The sequence below is a fragment of the Fukomys damarensis genome, unplaced genomic scaffold (genome assembly GCF_012274545.1).
Source record: "Fukomys damarensis isolate Sample0158 unplaced genomic scaffold, DMR_v1.0_HiC HiC_scaffold_29, whole genome shotgun sequence".
NCBI classification, from domain to species: Eukaryota; Metazoa; Chordata; class Mammalia; order Rodentia; family Bathyergidae; genus Fukomys; species Fukomys damarensis.
Window position 1 is genome coordinate 23,125,848 of NW_022900941.1, and position 19,296 is coordinate 23,145,143.

Sequence of the window (19,296 nt, forward strand, 5' to 3'; positions counted from 1 at the left end):
ACAGCACTCTGAAAAAAGAAATCGAAGAGGATATAAAAAAATGGAAAGATATCCCCTGCTCCTGGGTAGGAAGAATCAACATAGTGAAAATGGCCATACTACCAAAACTGCTATATACATTCAATGCAATGCCAATTGAAATTCCAACACTATATTTCACAGAACTAGAAAAAAGAATCCAAAAATTCATTTGGAACCACAAGAGACCTAGAATAGCAAAAGCCATTATAGGCAACAGTCACATGGAAACGGTTTTTATTGCTAGCAAAAAGTACAATGAAATAATCAATGAGGAAACTCCTACATCATGCGGGGCCAGAGCACTGTCGTCTTTAGAGTGCTCTGTTCTGCTTTAGTTCCTCCTCCTTTCAGATTGAAAAGAAATCAGACATCAACCTCTGTTGCCACGTTCTGCAGGGTTTTTTTTTTTGTGTTTTTTCCATATAGATCTCCCACTTCTCCACCAGCCCATTCCTGTTAACCCAAGAGAGGAGGGGATGAGTACAAGGCTTCCTTTAGAAAACAGTATAAGGGCGGGGATTCAGCCCAGTGGTGCAGTTGCCTGCCTCACAAGCACAAGGGCCTGAGTTCGATCCATGGTACCAAAAAACCCCACAACCCCCCAAAAAAAAATTGATTATAAAATTATAAAGTAGGATGGGTTGTTAAAAGACCAAGAGAATAAATAAGTTTAGCAAGGAAAAAAGCCCTTTTGGAAACTTTAGTTTCTTCCCCCAAGAAGCAGATCAGTGAAACAGTTACACTAGTACTAGTATTACGGAGAAAATAATAGAGGGTAATGACTACATGACTGGTCAGATTGGGCATCCTCGTAAAAGTGATGTATGAATTGTAATGACAAGATGCCCACTATTCGGGACTTAAAATTTAAGGGCCCAGTGAGCAGAAATGAGCTTGGCATATTCTGAAAACGAGGCGCATGGGGCAAAGGAGCTGTTTCAGAGATAAAATTTAAGTGAATAGGAAGGGATGGAAGAGCAGAGGGGCAGAGGGTACATAAACTGTGGTAAGATGATGGATTCTGTAATACCTACGTCAGAAAATGGGGAGACTACGGTAAAACATGATTTTTAATCTAACAGGAAGTATGCACGACTTAAAAAGTGAAACACCCCATCAAGGGTCAGGAAGGAACAGAGTGTCCACTGCATCCCTTGTGATTCTCCAAGTTCTTTAGCTGTGTGAATCGCCCACATTTGCTCCTACAATTCTGTAGAACATGCTTATGCTGTTATTTTTAAGTTTTAGAAACATATGTATGTGGAATTTTTTGCTAAATGAAACTAGGATATTGTTTGTACTTCTTTACAGATATGTGTATAGTCACATGTTCTTCTCACCATCCTACCATCTCAGCATTTAGTTAATACCCACTGTTTTGTAACTGACTATATAATTTGTTGTTAATCAGTGAGAAAATTTAATGTGATTATAGTCCCACACTGAAAAACTTTATATTTTTTCTAGAGTTAATTACCTCATGTTCAAACTTTTTTTTTAGTATAATACATTATTGAATAATTCTTCAAAGGACTTTAAAACTCCTCCCCAAAATAGAAAAACGTATCAGTATCAGGCTTTTCTTGTGAATGTGTGGTACTGTCATTTTTTTGTGTGTGCTTATCTTTTTTTTTTTTTTTTTTAACTGTTTGGTATCCTTCCAGTTGACCACTCTCCACCTATTTCAATCGGAACTTGTTTACTCCCTAGCGTCATGGTTGAGGCTTCTGTCTTTTACTAGCTCGGCTATTTCCTGTTTCTGAAATTAAAAACCCTGTCTTCCATCAAATTGTAGTGTAATCGATACAGGGCAAACACATCACAAGGCATGGCATGGTAAAGTGGAATTTTAAAACTTAGTTGTTTTTCTCCCTTCAGAGATAAATGACTTCTCCAAGCTTCCTAAGGTTTAGGACATAAAGACCATTCTCTATTCTTCTCAGCCCAGATAAATGAAGCAAATGTACAGATGTGGGCACTGAAAGGTTGACTTCTAACTTCCTCATGCAAAGGGTGCAACCACTACTTTCTACTTTCAGCTTAGATAAGCGGAAAGAATATGCTGGTGCTGGCCTCAGGAGCCTAGGGACCGGGGCAGGTGAAACAATCCTAGGCTTGTTTATGGTCAGTGCATCTCTTGCCATCTGTGTTCCTTGCAAGACACTTGCACATCTAACCACACAGAGATGGGGATCTGAAGCAAATGAAGCCTGCTAACCCCCTGAGCAGGACGTAGCTTAGAATAAAACATTTTACCTTTTCACCAAAATAAACAGTTTCCTTATGTCAGTGGGGAACAAAACACACTCGATCGAGCAAACTGACATGAGGACAAGTTCCTGGGGGTCCTTAACAGTTGGAAAAAAATTGTCTGGCTGTGGGGAGTGAAGCTGGAAACTTAGAAGTCAGGCTATTCTTAGAACAGGTGATCCTCTTATTATTAGCCTGTAGCCAGTCCCCTGCTCCCACCTTCACAGGTTCCCAAGGGCTCTCCTGAATTCTCGTATCTTGGCATTCTATTTGCACTCACTTAGCAAAGCAGAAACATTAAAACTTACCCGTTTATACTTCCATCATCTGTATCATATTGTCAAAAAAATTTCCTACATACTTTGCCTCTTCTGATATTTTTGGATTAATATAGTCAAGGAAATTTATTTATTATAGAATTGCCATAAAGAAATGAGATAATATAAACATCTTCCCTCTACATTGTTAAATGGAAAGTCTCTGGGAATAGTTCCTAGTACAGAATTAAAATGTCTATTTAGTATTTTTTAAATGTCATACTGGTCACTGTGCTGCTGTGCTGATAAAAAAAAGTCTGAAAACAGATAACCATTTAGCCAAGAACTACAATGACCACTGGAGAGATGTGCTAGCTTCAGAGTATCAAGCAATGATGAACTTATGCAGCAGACATCACTTTCCTTAGTCAACATTCAATATGCACTTCTATTTAAAAAGACTAATTGAATGTTACTATATCTCTGGTAAAGGAGTCAAGAACTACAGCAGAAATGTTGAAGACATCAGAAAACAGCAGAAAAATCCAAATATAATAGGCTCTATTAACTTTTCTGTTGTATATTATGAATATTTTAGCTCAATTTTTAAATTTAGTTTAAATACTACGTCTCAATCTGTGATGGTAACAAGCTAAGATTGTACAGAAACCTTTTCTGTTTTCCTTGATTTAAATCTCTTTAATGGTTAAACTGGGAAATTAATATTGTTGGGTTAAGCACATTTCTTGGCAACGACAATTGAAAATTCCCAGTAACTGATAAAATATATAATTGTATTTATTTTAATTTTTATAGGCTATCATAATCTTTATCAGGAAGAATGTACTCACTTTGCCCCTGAATGTTGTTAAGCTAAACTGAAGGAACAAAGACTAAGTCTGTTTCATACGGTAATTAAAATGATAGTATGGAAGTTCAATTAGGGTGTGCTGTGAGCAAGAAGACATGAAATCTGTGGGTCATTACAGAGCCCTTTCCACTTCCTTTGTCTCACGAAAGATTATCTCCTATGCTCCAATTCTATTACTTCAGTAGAAGAAATGTCATCAAAGTGAGTACGAAGCGCTCGTCTGCAGATGAGTGACCCCAAGGTCTATACAATCTATGTATGACGTAGGGGACTCTGGCATGTGCTAGCGAGTCGAGACCAGGGAATCCTACTGAGCCTCGGATGTCATTCATTTTTGTTAATGAAAAGGAACATTAGATGCTTGAGCTTCTGCCCCTCCTTCTACTTCAAAGTTCTCAATTCCTTCTTTGAAAACAGCCTATCTCACTTCCTTTGGTAGATGTAATTGCTCAGAAAGGAGATAATTCTATTTATACAGGAGAAAAAAAAAAGTTTATGTAAAGGGGTCTTTTACCAAGGGGGGAAATATTACAAATTTATTTGACTCATGAACTAAAAGTATTCATCCTTCCTTCTATCTGTACCTTTCCTCACATAACCTCACCTATTAGAAAATCTGGATCTCCATCTGAAACTATTTAACACTTTCCACATATTAGCTGGGCTCTTACTATGAGTTAAAGACCTATTTCTCCCCTTGTTTGGACATGATCTTCTCACCTATACATGGCTACAACAGTTTCTTAACTGGTCTTTCTGCTGACTTTCTTAACAAACTATAACCTTTAAAAGCACTCAAAGCAATTATAAAACACATATTATATGGTGACACCTAAGACTAAATCAATATACATTAGTTTTTTTAGCTTATTACCATGCAGTCCCAAACTGAAATTCATAGAATTATTCTCCACAAATGCTTTCCTAAGCACATCTCTGATGTCTTCACATATACCCACGTTTGCTGAAATTTGGCTCAACTTTAAAAACTATGGAGTAGTTTTTTTCTAGAATTTTGCCATGAAGGACACTGAGGAACAGAAGTACACAGATGAGTTTTTGTTTTATCTGTTATCATTTTAGCCAACAGGTTTTATGCCCAATCTTTGGTCTCTATTATTTTCCAAAATGCCACTCACTTTTTAAAAAATCTCTAGTAGTAGATATTATAAAATGTATACTATAAAATCCTGCCTTGAAAATATAAGGATCCTAAACCTCCCATTTTTTTATAATATCTTTGCTCAGTGTATTGCAGTCACACTCACCTCTTTATTTTTCCTTGAACCTGAAATGAATGCTTCCTCTTTAGACATTTTTACTTGACCTTCAAGACAAAATAAAAACTGATATGTGCATAGCTTGTACTCTCCCTTCAATCAGAAATCTGCTCAAATATGAGTTTCACAGGAAAGCTTTCCTTGACCAGTAAATATTAAGACCTTCCATCCTTCCATACACACATGTACTCATGAGCAAGTATACACACACACACACACACACACACACACACAAAACAGTGACTAATGATCATCAGTTTAGATCAGTGCTCTAATTCTATTTCCTTTGTGGCACTGGTAAATGACAAATTAACTTGTTATTTACCATCACACTATCTTCCTGTATGTGTGATTCACTGCTTCATTTCTACAGTGCCAAATTGTCATTAACTCACAGTAATACCCCAGCTAATATGTTTGAGTGTATTTTGCTGTTACATTCACAGAAGCCTTTGAGCAAGAACCTCCTGCCTAAAATCTGTGCCCTCTTTTCTTCATCAGTAGGTGAAGGAGTCATATAAAGACACAAATCCTTTTTTCTTAAATCAGCTGCAATATTTTCCTTGCTTTTGTCCATGAACTCAAATTTGACAAGTCATTATTCTTTACACAGAAAAGTAATAGAGAAGGGGGATCTTAATTGCATAGCATGGATGTCTAGTTTTATGAAATGACAATTATGCAGAGAGTAGTTTGCACAAATGAATAGAATGCTTAGGGTGAGTAACAACTATGTGGTGGATTGTAGTACCTTATAATGGTGTAAAAGAATAATGGCAACTAGGAAATCTGAATAAGAAATAATAAGAATGAAAAGATCAAAAGAATGTCCTGTCAAAATATACTCAGGATAAAACATGACCACAAAAACTAATGCATTAAAATATTGCTTCCTGACTTCTACAAATTTAATTCTCATAATTGTCAAGCAAAATTTATCTGTCCCATACCTAGAACCATTTTCCAATTCTCAGAGACATAATACTTCATGGTTCTTCTTCCTTTTCTTCAAGGAATTTACAAACACATCCATGGTTTTGCCTTTGAGACTTCATACTAATTTACATTTGCTACCTCTGTATGCATATATTAGGTTATTTTATATTTCTTTTTGACTCATGTCCTGATAGCACAGACATCTGATTAAAGAAATTGTTATCTATAATTTTTGCACAAAATTACAATGTTCTTATTATCAATATTTCTCATAGCTCAACCTACCCAAGTCATAGACTCAGCATTTGAATCCTCACAAATAGAAATGATATGTATGTCTCCAAGATATTAGTTCCAATGCACAATAAATGAAGAAGAGACTGGCCTATTTTTAGTGGAATGATTCTATAATAAAATAATTTAATTCAGATCAGCGTTTTCAGTTGCATTTAGGCTGTAAAAGATTTCAACCATGAAATCCAATGACCAAACATTTGTATGATCCTTTCTCAGCCATGTTTCTATTGACAAATATTTTAAATATTAACCTTTTTTTAATGAAATGGCAATCATTAGGGGACACAAATAGTTTAGTAAAATCCATTAATGCCTTTGGTTTGCTTTTTTAAAAGAATAAAATCCATGAAGTCAAACCAGTCACCAAGTAACTTAATTTCTTTGACATGAATGAGAATTATTTCCCAGAGCCACACTGAGACATTGTGAAAGATGTCAGAACAGCTCTAATTTTAAGACTACATAGAAAAAATCAAGATTTAGGGTACACCTACAACAGCCTATATATTGTCCTCTATCTTAAACATTTCTTTCCTAAGGGTATCCCCAGGCTAGTTTACTTTGGGAAATAAATATATTCTTAGTTTAAGACAAAGAAAGCAGGACTAAGATTTAAATTTATCCATAGTAACAAAAAAGTTTGCTAAATTTAAATTCTGAAATAACTCATTTTGTAAGAATTGAAGATATATATGCCACGTATAAATGTCATGCGTAACACACATATAGTAGGTTAATGCCTATCTTGGCTATAATTTTGTATCAAAAATATGTATCTTACAGCTAGTTTTCATATGGCTTCCAAATACTTCTTGATCAAAAACAACTATTCGATCTTTTTCAAGCTAAATTATGCATAGTATTGATTTTTAAATAATGCCTCATAAAAGTTCCAAAAACTGTAGGAAAATTAAATGTTTTTGTTTATCTGGCTAAAATCATCTCACTTTACTTTTCACATTATATGACAATGAGTAAAAATAATTCAGGTGATGTATTCAATATAAATTACAGAAAATAGTAAAATTCAAGGGAAAACATGAAAAGTACATATGATTGAACTTAAATTTTTATAAATCATTTGTCTTATGACTATAGATACATGGACATTACATGGAAGTCCCCAAATAAATACTCAGCTTAAACACAAGAAATGAAATGGAACATTGAGATGATTATTTGCATAATTTATACATTAAAATAATTTTGCTTCTATTTTCTATATTTTACCAACAAACATGTTTTCACAAATTATATAAAACCTTGATATAATTTTCTATGGCATTTTGCATGAGTAAGCATGATCATAATGCACTCCTCTAAGCCTAAAGTATTTGTAAAGAGAGTCATAATAGTAGTAATTTGTTCAATTATATATATTTTTGCAATTAAATCCTCAAAGCTTCAGATTTGACTAAAATATACATTTTTTCAAACATAAGGCAAAAGGAAACCTCTGCTTCACTTTTAAGTGTCTTAAAAAAATTAAGGTAAAGTAAATTAAAGTAAAATTAAAGTAAGGTAAGTTCCTCTTCAGAAATTGAAAGACACCTCTGTGTCTCTCCTTTAGGTAGTCATGAAGGAAGACAAAATATTTGAAAAATTCCTGAAAGTGTATGAGCAAACAATGCACTGGGCCTAGAGTAGTATCTTGGAGAAAATACTGAAGAGCCTTTTTTTGTTTTTAAGTAAACTGATGACTCCTAGGGATGATACGTCACTGTGAAAGCTACATTGTCACACATTGTGAATAGAAATAATGTGAAGAGGTAAACTACTCATACACATACATAGCAGATACACACTCCACAAGCAGCCATATAATAAGAAAAGGATTATGAACTCAAATGAGAAGAATGAAGTACAATAATAATCAGTTTCTATACTGGTTTCACTGCACTTATAAGCAAGTAGAGTATAGCAACAAGAGCTTCACTTAAGAAGAATCAATACACCATTTCTAGATAAAGAATTCTAAAAATGTTAGCACTGGATACCTTGGATTGGCTCCCTCAAATTTATTGCATCCTCTGTCCACTTAATAGCTTATACACTTTTGTTTTTTTTTTGTTTTGTTTTTTTTGTACCGGGGATTGAACATGGGTCCTTGCACTTGCAAGGCAGGCCACCGAACCGCTGAGCTAAATCCCCGGCCCTAATAGCTTGTACACTTTAAAGATACCTTTTCCATACATATTTAAGGTGTAGATTCTGTATGCTAATTTATACATATTCATTCAGAAATTCACAAGCTCAAGAGAGAGTCAAACCATTTTCCTGCTTTTTTTTTAACTTTTAAAACTGCTAAGCATGATTGATGGAAACAAGGTATTCACTTAAAGTAGTGCTTCGATGTTCATTATCCAGCTTTCTTGATGACAAGAATTAGTGCGGGTGAGGTCAATAATGGCAATGGATTTATTACAAGTGTTTCTAAATTTTGGGTTGCACCTTTGTCCAATCTCCAGCTTCTAGAGTATTCTGAGTCAGGTGCAGAGGTGAGTGGTAGAAGTAGTGAGTTTTTAACAGCAGTACAGTTATAATGGACTCAGTAGTATCAGTCCTAATGTATTATGCTGTCATTTCTAAGGGAGTATTGTTGAACTCTCTCCTTTATCCCTTCCAATTTTGAGAACATGCAGTATTAAAGCTTGTCCTTATTTAAGTAGATTCTGTTCCCTGCACAGAATTTCCACTGATATACCAAAGTCAGGAACATCATTCTTTAAGACACAACGACTCTTCCTTAAAAAAACATTAGAGACTTCATAATAACTTTGATTTCATCCACCTCTTAGGACTGAAAATAAATTATGCAAGCTAATTTATATTTCATATAAATAATGAATTCTTTTCACCAGTTTATATATAAGCTAAAACACTGTTTTAACTCAAAGAAAATTCTATAGAGAATTTTGTTGCTGTTATCATTGTTGTCACCTATAAGTAAAATAATATTTCCAAATATGCAAATCTAAAATGGAAACATTTTATTATGAAAAGATCTTTTGCAGGAGTATGTATATTTATGTAAGTGTGTGAAGCTTTTTAGACAGTCATCACTTTCTAGCATATGGTAAGAGTATGCTTTTATAAGCAAGGATTTGTTAACAGAAAGTTAAGTCACATTGTTGATCAGTAATAATACTTAATACTGAGTTTTGAAATTTATTTATTTGAAATATACATAATATTTTACTAAAAGTAGACAAAAATATACTTCGTATGTATATATTCTTCTTGAACACTAACCTAAAACAAGGAGATGAAAAATGTCTCTGTCAACCCTCAAAGTAAAATAACAGGTGTTGCCAGAAAACTTTATATAACTTTATGAAATACTGTTATTAATATAATAAAGACTTACAAACCATTGTAAGCACAGATTGAAAGCATTTCTATAACCAAGTGTATAACCACAGATTCAAGATCTAATCATTATATTTGCAATTTCAGGAGCTCTATCTGAGTTGTTCAGTGAGGATTATCAGGCTTTAGGGAATTATTTCGGGCTTATCAGACACTTGGGAGATGTATATATAAGCCAGAATGTTAATTTATTCATTCATCACCACTGACTGCAAGTTCCAGTAATACAATAACAAACCTAACAAATTCCTTCCTAGTATCATGGCATCTAAGGAACCAAATATAAAAGGTTTTTGATGAACATAGAATCAAAGCAACAAGAATTCAAAGAATCCAAGGTTTCTAAGTTTCATGTGGTACTAAGAAAATCAGTAGAGCTTTACTAGAAAGATTTACACTGAGACAAATGGAACACTGATGAACGACTCCTGAATTCATCACTTTCCCATCACTGGGACAGAATATTTGATACCTGCAACTTAAGGGAAAAGAGGTTTCTTTTGGTTTATAGTTGAGGTGGATTCAGTACATGGCAAGCTACAGGGTAGAAACCACATGGTGAAAGAGCTTGGAGAAGAAAACTGTTAAGATAATGGTAGTCGAGAAACAGTAAAAGGAGAGGATCCACTGACAAGAATTTATACTTCCACGTCAAGTCCTCAGTGACCCTGCGTCTTCTGACCAGGCCCCATCCAGCAGGATCAGCTATGAACTCATCAGTGGACTAAACCCCAAGGAGTATTGTGCCCCATGGGCTAATCACCATTCGAATACATGGACCTTTGGGTCCATGATAACATTTGGTTTGGGCAAATGATAACAAGTCCGAAACTATGAGACATATATGTTACCTAGACCTGTATTTAATGACGATTTAAAAAATCCTTCCACATCATAATTTAATATTGCTGTTCTACCACAAAGAAGTTCTGTCACTATACCCTTTCTAAGCCAGGGACATGGTTACAATTAAACTACATATTATTTGATATCACATACATTTTTAATTACCTCTAGAATGCATTCCATGCTGTCCTCCTCAACAAAAAATTCACTCATAAGGGGGATTAAGAGGTGTTCAGAAAAGTTGCTCAAGACTTGGAAATAAGGAAAGAGTAGAACTCGATGTCATTTCACTGTCATATGTACCGGAGCATTGCCTGTTGTTTTAGTTCAGCTGTCAGTTATATCTCCAGGGAATATACTTTGTCCCACATGGGGCTACCTAGTAATTAGGACCACACCCTCATAAGGCTACATGTTAACTGGTAGAAGATAAGTCGTATGTCCAGTACAGATTCAAATTACTTTTTACGAGATTTTTATTTATTTAGTTTTCATTTTTATGGGATACCAGGGATCAAACTCAGGTCCTTATGCTTACAAGGCAGGCAGTGGAACCACTGAGCTAAATCCCCAAACCCAACAAATTATTTTTTAAAAAGTCACCTTTTAGGCTAAACCCTTCTCTAGAATGAATTTCACATATACCCAAATCTGTATTTTGTATTAGGTCCTCTTAGCTCCTATTTTGAGCTAGACTCTGGCTTTGTCATAAAAAGTGTATGAGCATATGGCATTTGAATGTCAGAACCCTCTATGGACAACTAAATGTAGCTGAACCCAAAGAAAGGAAAAAGTAACAAAACAAAACAACCCATTACAGAAAGCTTCTGTATTTCTTTGTATACACAACCTTTATGAGTTTAGCCACAAATATAGTAAGTACATTTAAAAGTGATTGGAGGCATTACTCCTAAAGGCCTTTTCCATGAAACCTTAAAAATAATATCGTCAAAATGAATAACATAAATTACAGATATTTGGGATGTTATTATATACTATACACATATATGCACACACCATGTCCCTAGAAACAAACACCCACAGAAAAACACATTCACATCCCCACAGAAATAAAGTGTTCAGTACTCAAGTTAAGGGAATACTGACCTAAACAGAGTTGACAGAGTTTACTGAAGGAATTCTCACAATTTTTATCCCAATAATAATCTCATTAATTTGCATAAATTTATGTAACAGGTAAAATTTCCTCAACTCATTTGGTCCCAAAATCATTTTTACAAAATTATCTTTCAGAACTAGATTCTCAAGCAACATAGTTTAGTAAACGGCACTACAAAAAGGTAAAGGTAGATGTACAAGATCCCAATGATGAATGTAACTGCATTGCACATCTAAAATGTATCAATAAAAAACATAAAAGAAAGGTGAAGGTATGCTTATTGTGAGTGGACAAAAGGTAGAAAAAAAAAGAAAAGGAAAATATCAGTAGAGATAAATCTTCCATATGCACAGCCACACAACAAATTGCAAGAAAAGAAAGTAGAAGCAAATGGAGGCGGGCAGGGCAGTGCATTTAGATCTGGAATTTCAACAGTTATGGGAGCATGTCTTTTGTGCTTAAAAGACTTGGATAGGTTCACATAACTAGTTAGATAGATAGCTAGTGCGATACTAACTACACACACACACACACACACACACACACACACACATACATACACAGTGGTAAGAGAAATACAAAATCAATGTTAAAATAATTCAGCAAATCACGTGTTATAGCCTGGGGAAAAATAAGCAAAAATCATAATCAAAAACTGAAACTGAAACCCTATGTAGCACCTTTATTATTTGTGGTAATTATCTTTCCTATCACACAGGGTCTATTATACTGTTAATGATGAGCTCTCAATTTCTTATGAAATTTTCTACAAGGTTAAAAGCTTCTGAAGTCATAGAAAATGAGGAAGAAAAATTTTTACTGTACTTGAAAAAATACCTTAGGAAAATACAAAAAAAAAACCTAAAAGAATGGAATAAATAATCATTTTTAAAGTGAAATATTGCCAGACAGATATTACATCAAATTATTATTTTTTACAGATTTCTTTTTATTATCCTAATAATACAGTATAACAACAATTTATAAAGCAACTGCATTTTTAATAATAATCTAGAGATGATTTAAAGTATAAAGAGAGATGTGCCTAAGTAATAGAAATACTAAATCATTTTTAAAAGGGGAATTGAACATTTGTGAATTTTTATATCCACTGGGGTTCTGAAATCTATCCCCCTTGAATGCCAAGTTGCATTTTTTAAAATTGACTTTATTGGTACATTTTAGGGATACAGTACAGTTACATCCATTGTTGGGATCTTGTACCTCTACATGACAGGTCTTGGTTTTCATTTTTTCCCCTTGTACCTCAAATTATTTTAACAGTGCCTACCAGGTGACTCTGCCTAGCATTCCAAACCCTACAGGACAGTCATTAAGATAACCCACCTGACATTTGCTATGTTAATAGTTTGTGTGTGGAGGATGCTAGGGAAAGAACCCAGGGCTTTGCATATACCACCAAGCATTCTTACCACTGAGCTACGTCCCCAACCCATATTGATACTTCTTGAGAAAGTTGGTTAGCTTCAGCCTTTGTCTAGCTCAGCACATAAACCTCTTTCCCTTGCTGTCTGCTATTGCCTCAGATACACATCTGTCATTAGTCCCCAATAAACTGGCTTTTGTGCAGTCCCCCCCAAAAAAAATTATTTTAATGGGCTAGTTGACAGAAAAATTTTTCTTTTTTCTCTTTGGTTTTTCTTCTTTCCAACATTTTCATTCCTTCATTAAAATAAAGTTACTAAGTCAAAAACAATAGTTTAAATAATTGCACACTGCAGATTTCATATATATTTAATGACTTACTCATGATGAAAAAAACATCTTATTTCCCAGTTGCCTATTGATAGGTAAAGCAAAATTGTTAACATCATTTACAAAGTAAGTGGCACAGTGACTGAACATCAAGAAATTCCCGTGTATTTAATACATTTATTAAACTCTATTAATAAAACATATTTCAATTTAGACAAAGGTACTGTTTTAAAACAATTATTTAAAGTTTTCTATACCATTAAGCATAATTTGGACGGGAGCATATTTGTGTCCAGTGAGTGACCAAAATGTTTTTAAAGAAATGCATGAAAAAGAATGCAAACATTCATGTCCAGCACTTCTTTAATTTCTTACAGAAAATTTCAGGCTTGTTTCCAAACAACAATAGGATAGTAATAGTCACTACAGCTTGACAATAATGCAGCTGATCTAAAAATAAAGACGTATAGAGAAACACAGTGATAGCTGTTTTCTTATATTTTCCTTTTCTTGTTTAGTTAGACATTCAGGACTGTCTTTTGTGGCTATCTACTAATTGTAAATTGGAACTAAATACTTACTTCGCAAGTATAAATTCACATAATATCACTGTATAAGTTAAGCAGTATTTAATGTTAATACCTATAACATTAAATGTGTGGCATCAAGTAAAGAATTCTTAAAGTTCTCTAGAAATGTGCTTTTAGTTCAAAGTCTCCGATCATTATAACTGTCTTTTTTTGACTGTCAATAGATGTTCTAAATTCCCCCTTTAAATTTCAAATCCCAGCAGAAATATAGAATATTCATTAGTTTCACAGCCTCCTCCCAACACATACCTGGAAACATGTGGCACAAAAAAGTCAATTTTGTATTTTCTATGTAATTGTACTGAATAGAAGATAACCCATTTTTAAGAAGCTTAAAGAGTTTAATGTAACACGCATTTTTATATAAAACAGCAATTTTGGAAAATATATTTGGGAATACAATTGTGATTTACTTCTACAGAGTGAGATTTGGCAGGACATAATATTAAACCAGTTACTCCAGTCAACATACTTTTACAAAATTTACTTTTCCACGAGATAAGCTGATTTAAAAATTCTCGATTTGAGAATGTAATTCGAGAGGTAATTAAAATTACCTTTTTTGAGGAAAGGAAAATATTTTTTCAATTACTTTTAGCTATAAGGTGGCTGATTTCTGAACATTTTCTAACAAAATTCTGGAAGCAGAGCAAATCAATCATTGAACATGCTTCATCTTCAGTGAAAACTTAAAAGTAAAATTGTGCAGGTTGAAGACAGGCTGATAAATTCAAAGGGGGAAATTTGAATAGGATAAGATTTACTAAAGAATAAAGTGAGAGAACAAATGTATGACAGGAAATGTGAACACTACTTTTTAGACAAAAGATAGGATTTGTGAGGGCAGTTAGAGGCAAGTTAAAGAACTGCGAACAGAGAAGCTAAATGATAGTTTTTTTTCCTAAAACAAAGATGCAAATTACTTAGTGTAAAAAATGAAATATTAGATTAAGTCCACTTTGGAGTGAACAACTTCATTAGCAACTATATAAAAACAAATTAAAACAATATGGTTTGACTTTTGCCAATCAGAGGAAAACATATAATTATAGAGGGAGTCTCCAAAAAATCCGCTATTATAACATACGACTTATGAATAAAGTATAACAAATTTCTATTTTGACCCTAAATCATTACATATAATTGGATAATCTTAGGCTGTTCCTGCAAACTCCCATAATCACCTCAGCAAATAGAAACTTAATACAAGTTGCTGTTATTTGGAGCTATCATTTTTATTACTCCAGGCGGATTTGTTTGTATCAAGAATACGCCTATGTTGATAAAAGAGATACAGCCTAGCCATGTTTGTCCATCCACATCTTTGGAAGCTTTTTGTGAAGTAGTAGAGTAAGGCATTTCTAGGCAGGAGTTAGACAAAAGGGCAGTGGAGAAATAAGAAAGGTTGTAAGTGCCTACTGAGATCAAAAGGAAAAGGCTTCTCATCAACAATATTTTACTCCTTTGTGCCCATTTTCATCTGTAGACTGATGAATATAAAGAGGATCCCGGTTGTGTACTCTTTTGATGGCAATGTATTAATATATAGAATCCCTGATGCACAAAATAGATATTAATCAGTCTCTTTTAATATGAATTATTAGAAAGTTATACCCAAAGATGTAAGATTGATACAAGATGGAAGGCATAAGAATTTTCTGAGAATAAGAATATTTGAGGCATAAGAATTTAATTTGTAAAAATTATTTTAAAAATATTTATACAAGTGTATAATATATTTTGATCATATCTTCACCTTATTACCTTCCTATAAACCTCTCCTTCTTTTTTTTCCCTGCCAAGGACTTAGCACATTTAAGCATAGGTTCAAATAGAAAATGAGCTAAGTTTGACAAGAAAGAAGTTAAAAACAGAGAAGGTAAATGTCAATCAATGGCTGAATTCAGAAACTACTAATTCCATGAAGAATAAGTAATCTTTATGTTTCATCAAGGCATTTGCACCTGGACTGAAACTTAGCCTGTAAATGAATCACAATAATCTGGGCAAATCCATATTAAAATCTCCAAAATGAACCTCAAAATTTTTAGAATATTGAAGCATCACACACAGAAACAGAACAAGTAACAATGTTCCAGGCAAGAAGTGGACAATATGATCCTGAATCATCATCATAAGAATAAGAAATTAACTCAGAACACATTATTCACCTCCGTCTTCTCTATGCATAAAGTCCTGAGGAAGCACATGGAGATTACTACTCTTGTTTTGTTTGGACATTTTCCTTGATTTTGATTACCTATGTTCCTGCCATAATTCTCTCCAATAAAAAAAAGTGATACATTTTAGCAGTTCAAATGCGTTTTTGATGAACGCTATACTGGAAAATAAAATCTGTTTAGAGAACACTTAATCCTAAAGTTTTATTCCAAGACAGCAACTTTAAACAGTAAATAAAAGGCATCGTTAAAAAGAAGAATAAAATATAATAAGATATTACTACTAGAAATTTCCTCATTTTTTGTTTATCTAATGTTTTAACATATTATTTACTCATCATTCTCCCACAGTGTTTCTTGGGAATGACTCTCAGCGTTAGGGAAAGAACTCCCAAAGGGCCAAATCAAAATCATTTTGTGGACCTTTTCAAACAATACAGCCTTTCATGGCTCATCTTTTCCATTCCCTTCAAAGGTTCTTATACTTGTCTTCTATTCAGAGACTCTGTCTTTGTGAGCTCCTGTTCCTATTATTAGTAGACCTAATTATTTTGGCCTGCTGCATGAAAAAAAAATACTTGATACTTAATATGGTATTTAGAAAAATCTACAGTATCTGTTTTAACCCCAAACCTATAGCCAATTCTTCTGTGCTATTTACCAGCTTTCCAAAGTCTAAACTTTCAGTAAAAGTGGAATAATACCAATTCCCTTTTGCAGCTATCATTTGGCACTGTCCAGAAAATCTAGCTATGATCAATTTTGGTTATATTTGCCTTTCTAGTATAAAAAGAAAAAAGTAGAATTATAGTCCCATTTTTTTCCTCTTTTTAGGCATTCAGCTTTGCCTAATACATATGACTTTTGAGTTAAGATGTTACTATAAAACAAGAAGAGGATATCTCTCCTATTTATTCCACAGACATGTAACCCACACATAAATAGATTTGCAGTAAAAACTTAAATATGTAACAAATATTTATATTATTATGTACGTTTCAAATGCAAGTGATTTTGATATGCAATTGTTGATCCTTTGAGAAATAATTTTTGTAGTTTTAAAAGATGCATAGTCTTTTCATGTAAAAATCAGAAAAATATCTAAAAATAATGAGGTAAAAATTGCACAGATAATTTCTGGAATAATGGATAGGGACAGCTATTCAAGCTGACTTCTATTGGTTCATTATTTTTGCTTATATGGTATGACAGAGATTTTATGTAATTATACATGCAAAAATATTCAAATTTGATTATCAGCTTACAAATTGGCGTGGTGAATTCACGGCCCATGATATTCAATGGCAGCTGTTCTGTGGCATGTTGATAAAATGCAGGGTTTATCAGCATGACAGAGAAGTGCAGCCCTTCCCACACCTTTGCCCCATTCCCATCCTTAAATTACTTCCACGCATTTAATCACTTTTTGCTAAAATGACTATATAAGCTATACAGCCTAAACATAACTTCATCAAAAATTGTTGATTGTTATTAAATTATTTCAGGTCATGTTTTAAATAAAAATGAATACCCTATTTATCATTTTAACAAAACTGTCTAACCAAAAATCTATTTTTCTAGATTTACCAATAATTATTTTAGAAATCAAATGCAACCCAATTTACTGATAATTTTCTACATAAATTATGATAGATCTTCCTTAGATTTAGTAAAAAAATTTTTTTGTTGTTGTTTTGTTCTGTACCTGGGATCAAACTCTGGACCTTGCACTTGCAAAGCAGACAGTGGCACCACTGAGCTAAATCCCCAGCTCCTACTAAACAATTTTTAAACTGCATATCAAAGGAGTGGTTTATATTACATATAAAAAAGTTTCTGGAATAAGCTCAAAAATAATCTTTCTTGGATAGGAATCTTCTAGCCATTTGGCTACTCAGTATTCCATTTCCTGGGGACAGATCCATTGGGAAATTGAGGGGGCACTGTTACAGGGAAAGCGTAATGTTCTGTTTTCATCTCCAAACTACTGGTTAAGCCAAGTATGAAAGATATCAAAAGGCAGCATTGTTTGTACTGCTGCCTTCTTTTTTACTTTTATTATGAATGAACATCTATCAGCTTAATCCTGAGAGAGCCAACATCCCTTGCTTCATTATGATTTCTGCTCTTTTATCACAATACATAAATTAATCAATTTATTTTTAAGTTTTAAGAAAATATTCAAAATTTTATCTTGTCATTTGGATCTGAAATGTTCCCATAAGGATCATGTGTTGACAGTTTGGTCCCCACCGGCAGTACTACTCGGGGTGGTGGAAAGATTGAGGTAGGGCCTGCTAGACAGAGGTGGACCACTGTGGCATGGCTTTGAGGCACCTCTCTCTCTCTCTCTCTCCCTCCTTGACCTCTTTCCATTTCCCACCCAGAAGGAACTAAATGGCTTTGCTCTTGTGCTTTCTCCATGCCTTTTGCCTCACTGAAGGCCTGAGAGTAACACTGTCAGCCAGTTGCAGAAGGAAACCTCTGAAGCCCTGATCCAAAACCAGTCTTTCCTCCAAGGGAAAAGAGAAGGTGACAGAGAGGAAGAGAAGGAGAGAGAATAGGAGGAAGGGAAGGGAAAGGGGAGGAAGGGAGGGAGAAAGAGACACCCACATACAGAGAGAGAGAGAGAATATGATTCCGGTTTATAGTACTATTACTATGCAGGCAGAGAAGGACAGTTATGAGTTTGCCAAATTTTTTGACACACAAAAATACAAAGTTAATTGAAAACCATAATTACTGAGTTGGAAAATGATGTATTTTAACTTGAATTTGCTTGAAAAAATTCAAAAGCACAGAAGTTACTACCAATTACATTAACCTGACGATTTTCAAAGAAAATTTTAACAAACACTGCAAAGAACTTATAGTTATTAACTATTTCTTTTGCTTTAAAACAAATTCCCACCTGCATTTCACATTTTAAACTACATGTCAGTGAAAGGTCACAATTCAACTACAGGTAATTGACAGTGTAATAAGCATTAAGGAAAGCATCACAATTCAGAAATTTACTATTGACTTAGAGCTGCTGACAGGGCACATGTGTATATATGCAAAATGTATAGTTAGTACAGTTATTCAAATGTATCATGTTTGCATGTATAATTTTCTAACATTTATTCTAGCTATGCTAAAAATCTAAAATTTATGCCTACAGGTATGAAAATAAATTCTTAAAGGTTGTCATATAATATCAAAATAAAATACTCACTGTGGAAGGATTGAAGAATATTGATTGTCCATTCATCCGTTAATTTTTCTGTTTTGGTTATTTGAACACATTTGAGTTGATTTGAAGTGTCTCTTGATTCAACCCAACAAATCATTTCCTCCTTATAAATAAAATCCAATGTATGAATTTCATTTCTGTTGACCGAGTTTAAAGTTGCCATTTTACTTCCATTAAGATAGAAAACCTCAATTGTTTCAGAACTTGCAATTAAGAGCATAGGTGGCCTATCTGTAGGTTCTGGAATAAAATGGAAAGAAGTGAGTTAAATAAGAAAGTCACATTTTTCTCTCAGTTTTGCATTATTCATTGAAAATTACTCATATAT

At 33.7% G+C, this 19,296-nt stretch overlaps 1 protein-coding gene across 2 annotated transcripts in view; it reads right to left on the minus strand.

Moving 5' to 3' along the window:
- Positions 1-19,296, minus strand: part of Lrp1b (LDL receptor related protein 1B) — a 1,779,190-nt gene that overhangs the window by 931,789 nt on the left and 828,105 nt on the right. For both annotated transcript variants that reach the window (XM_033757153.1, XM_033757154.1), the window contains exon 6: positions 18,951-19,208. In XM_033757153.1, coding sequence (XP_033613044.1) covers positions 18,951-19,208 — 258 coding nt within the window. The remainder of the gene's footprint in view (positions 1-18,950; positions 19,209-19,296) is intronic.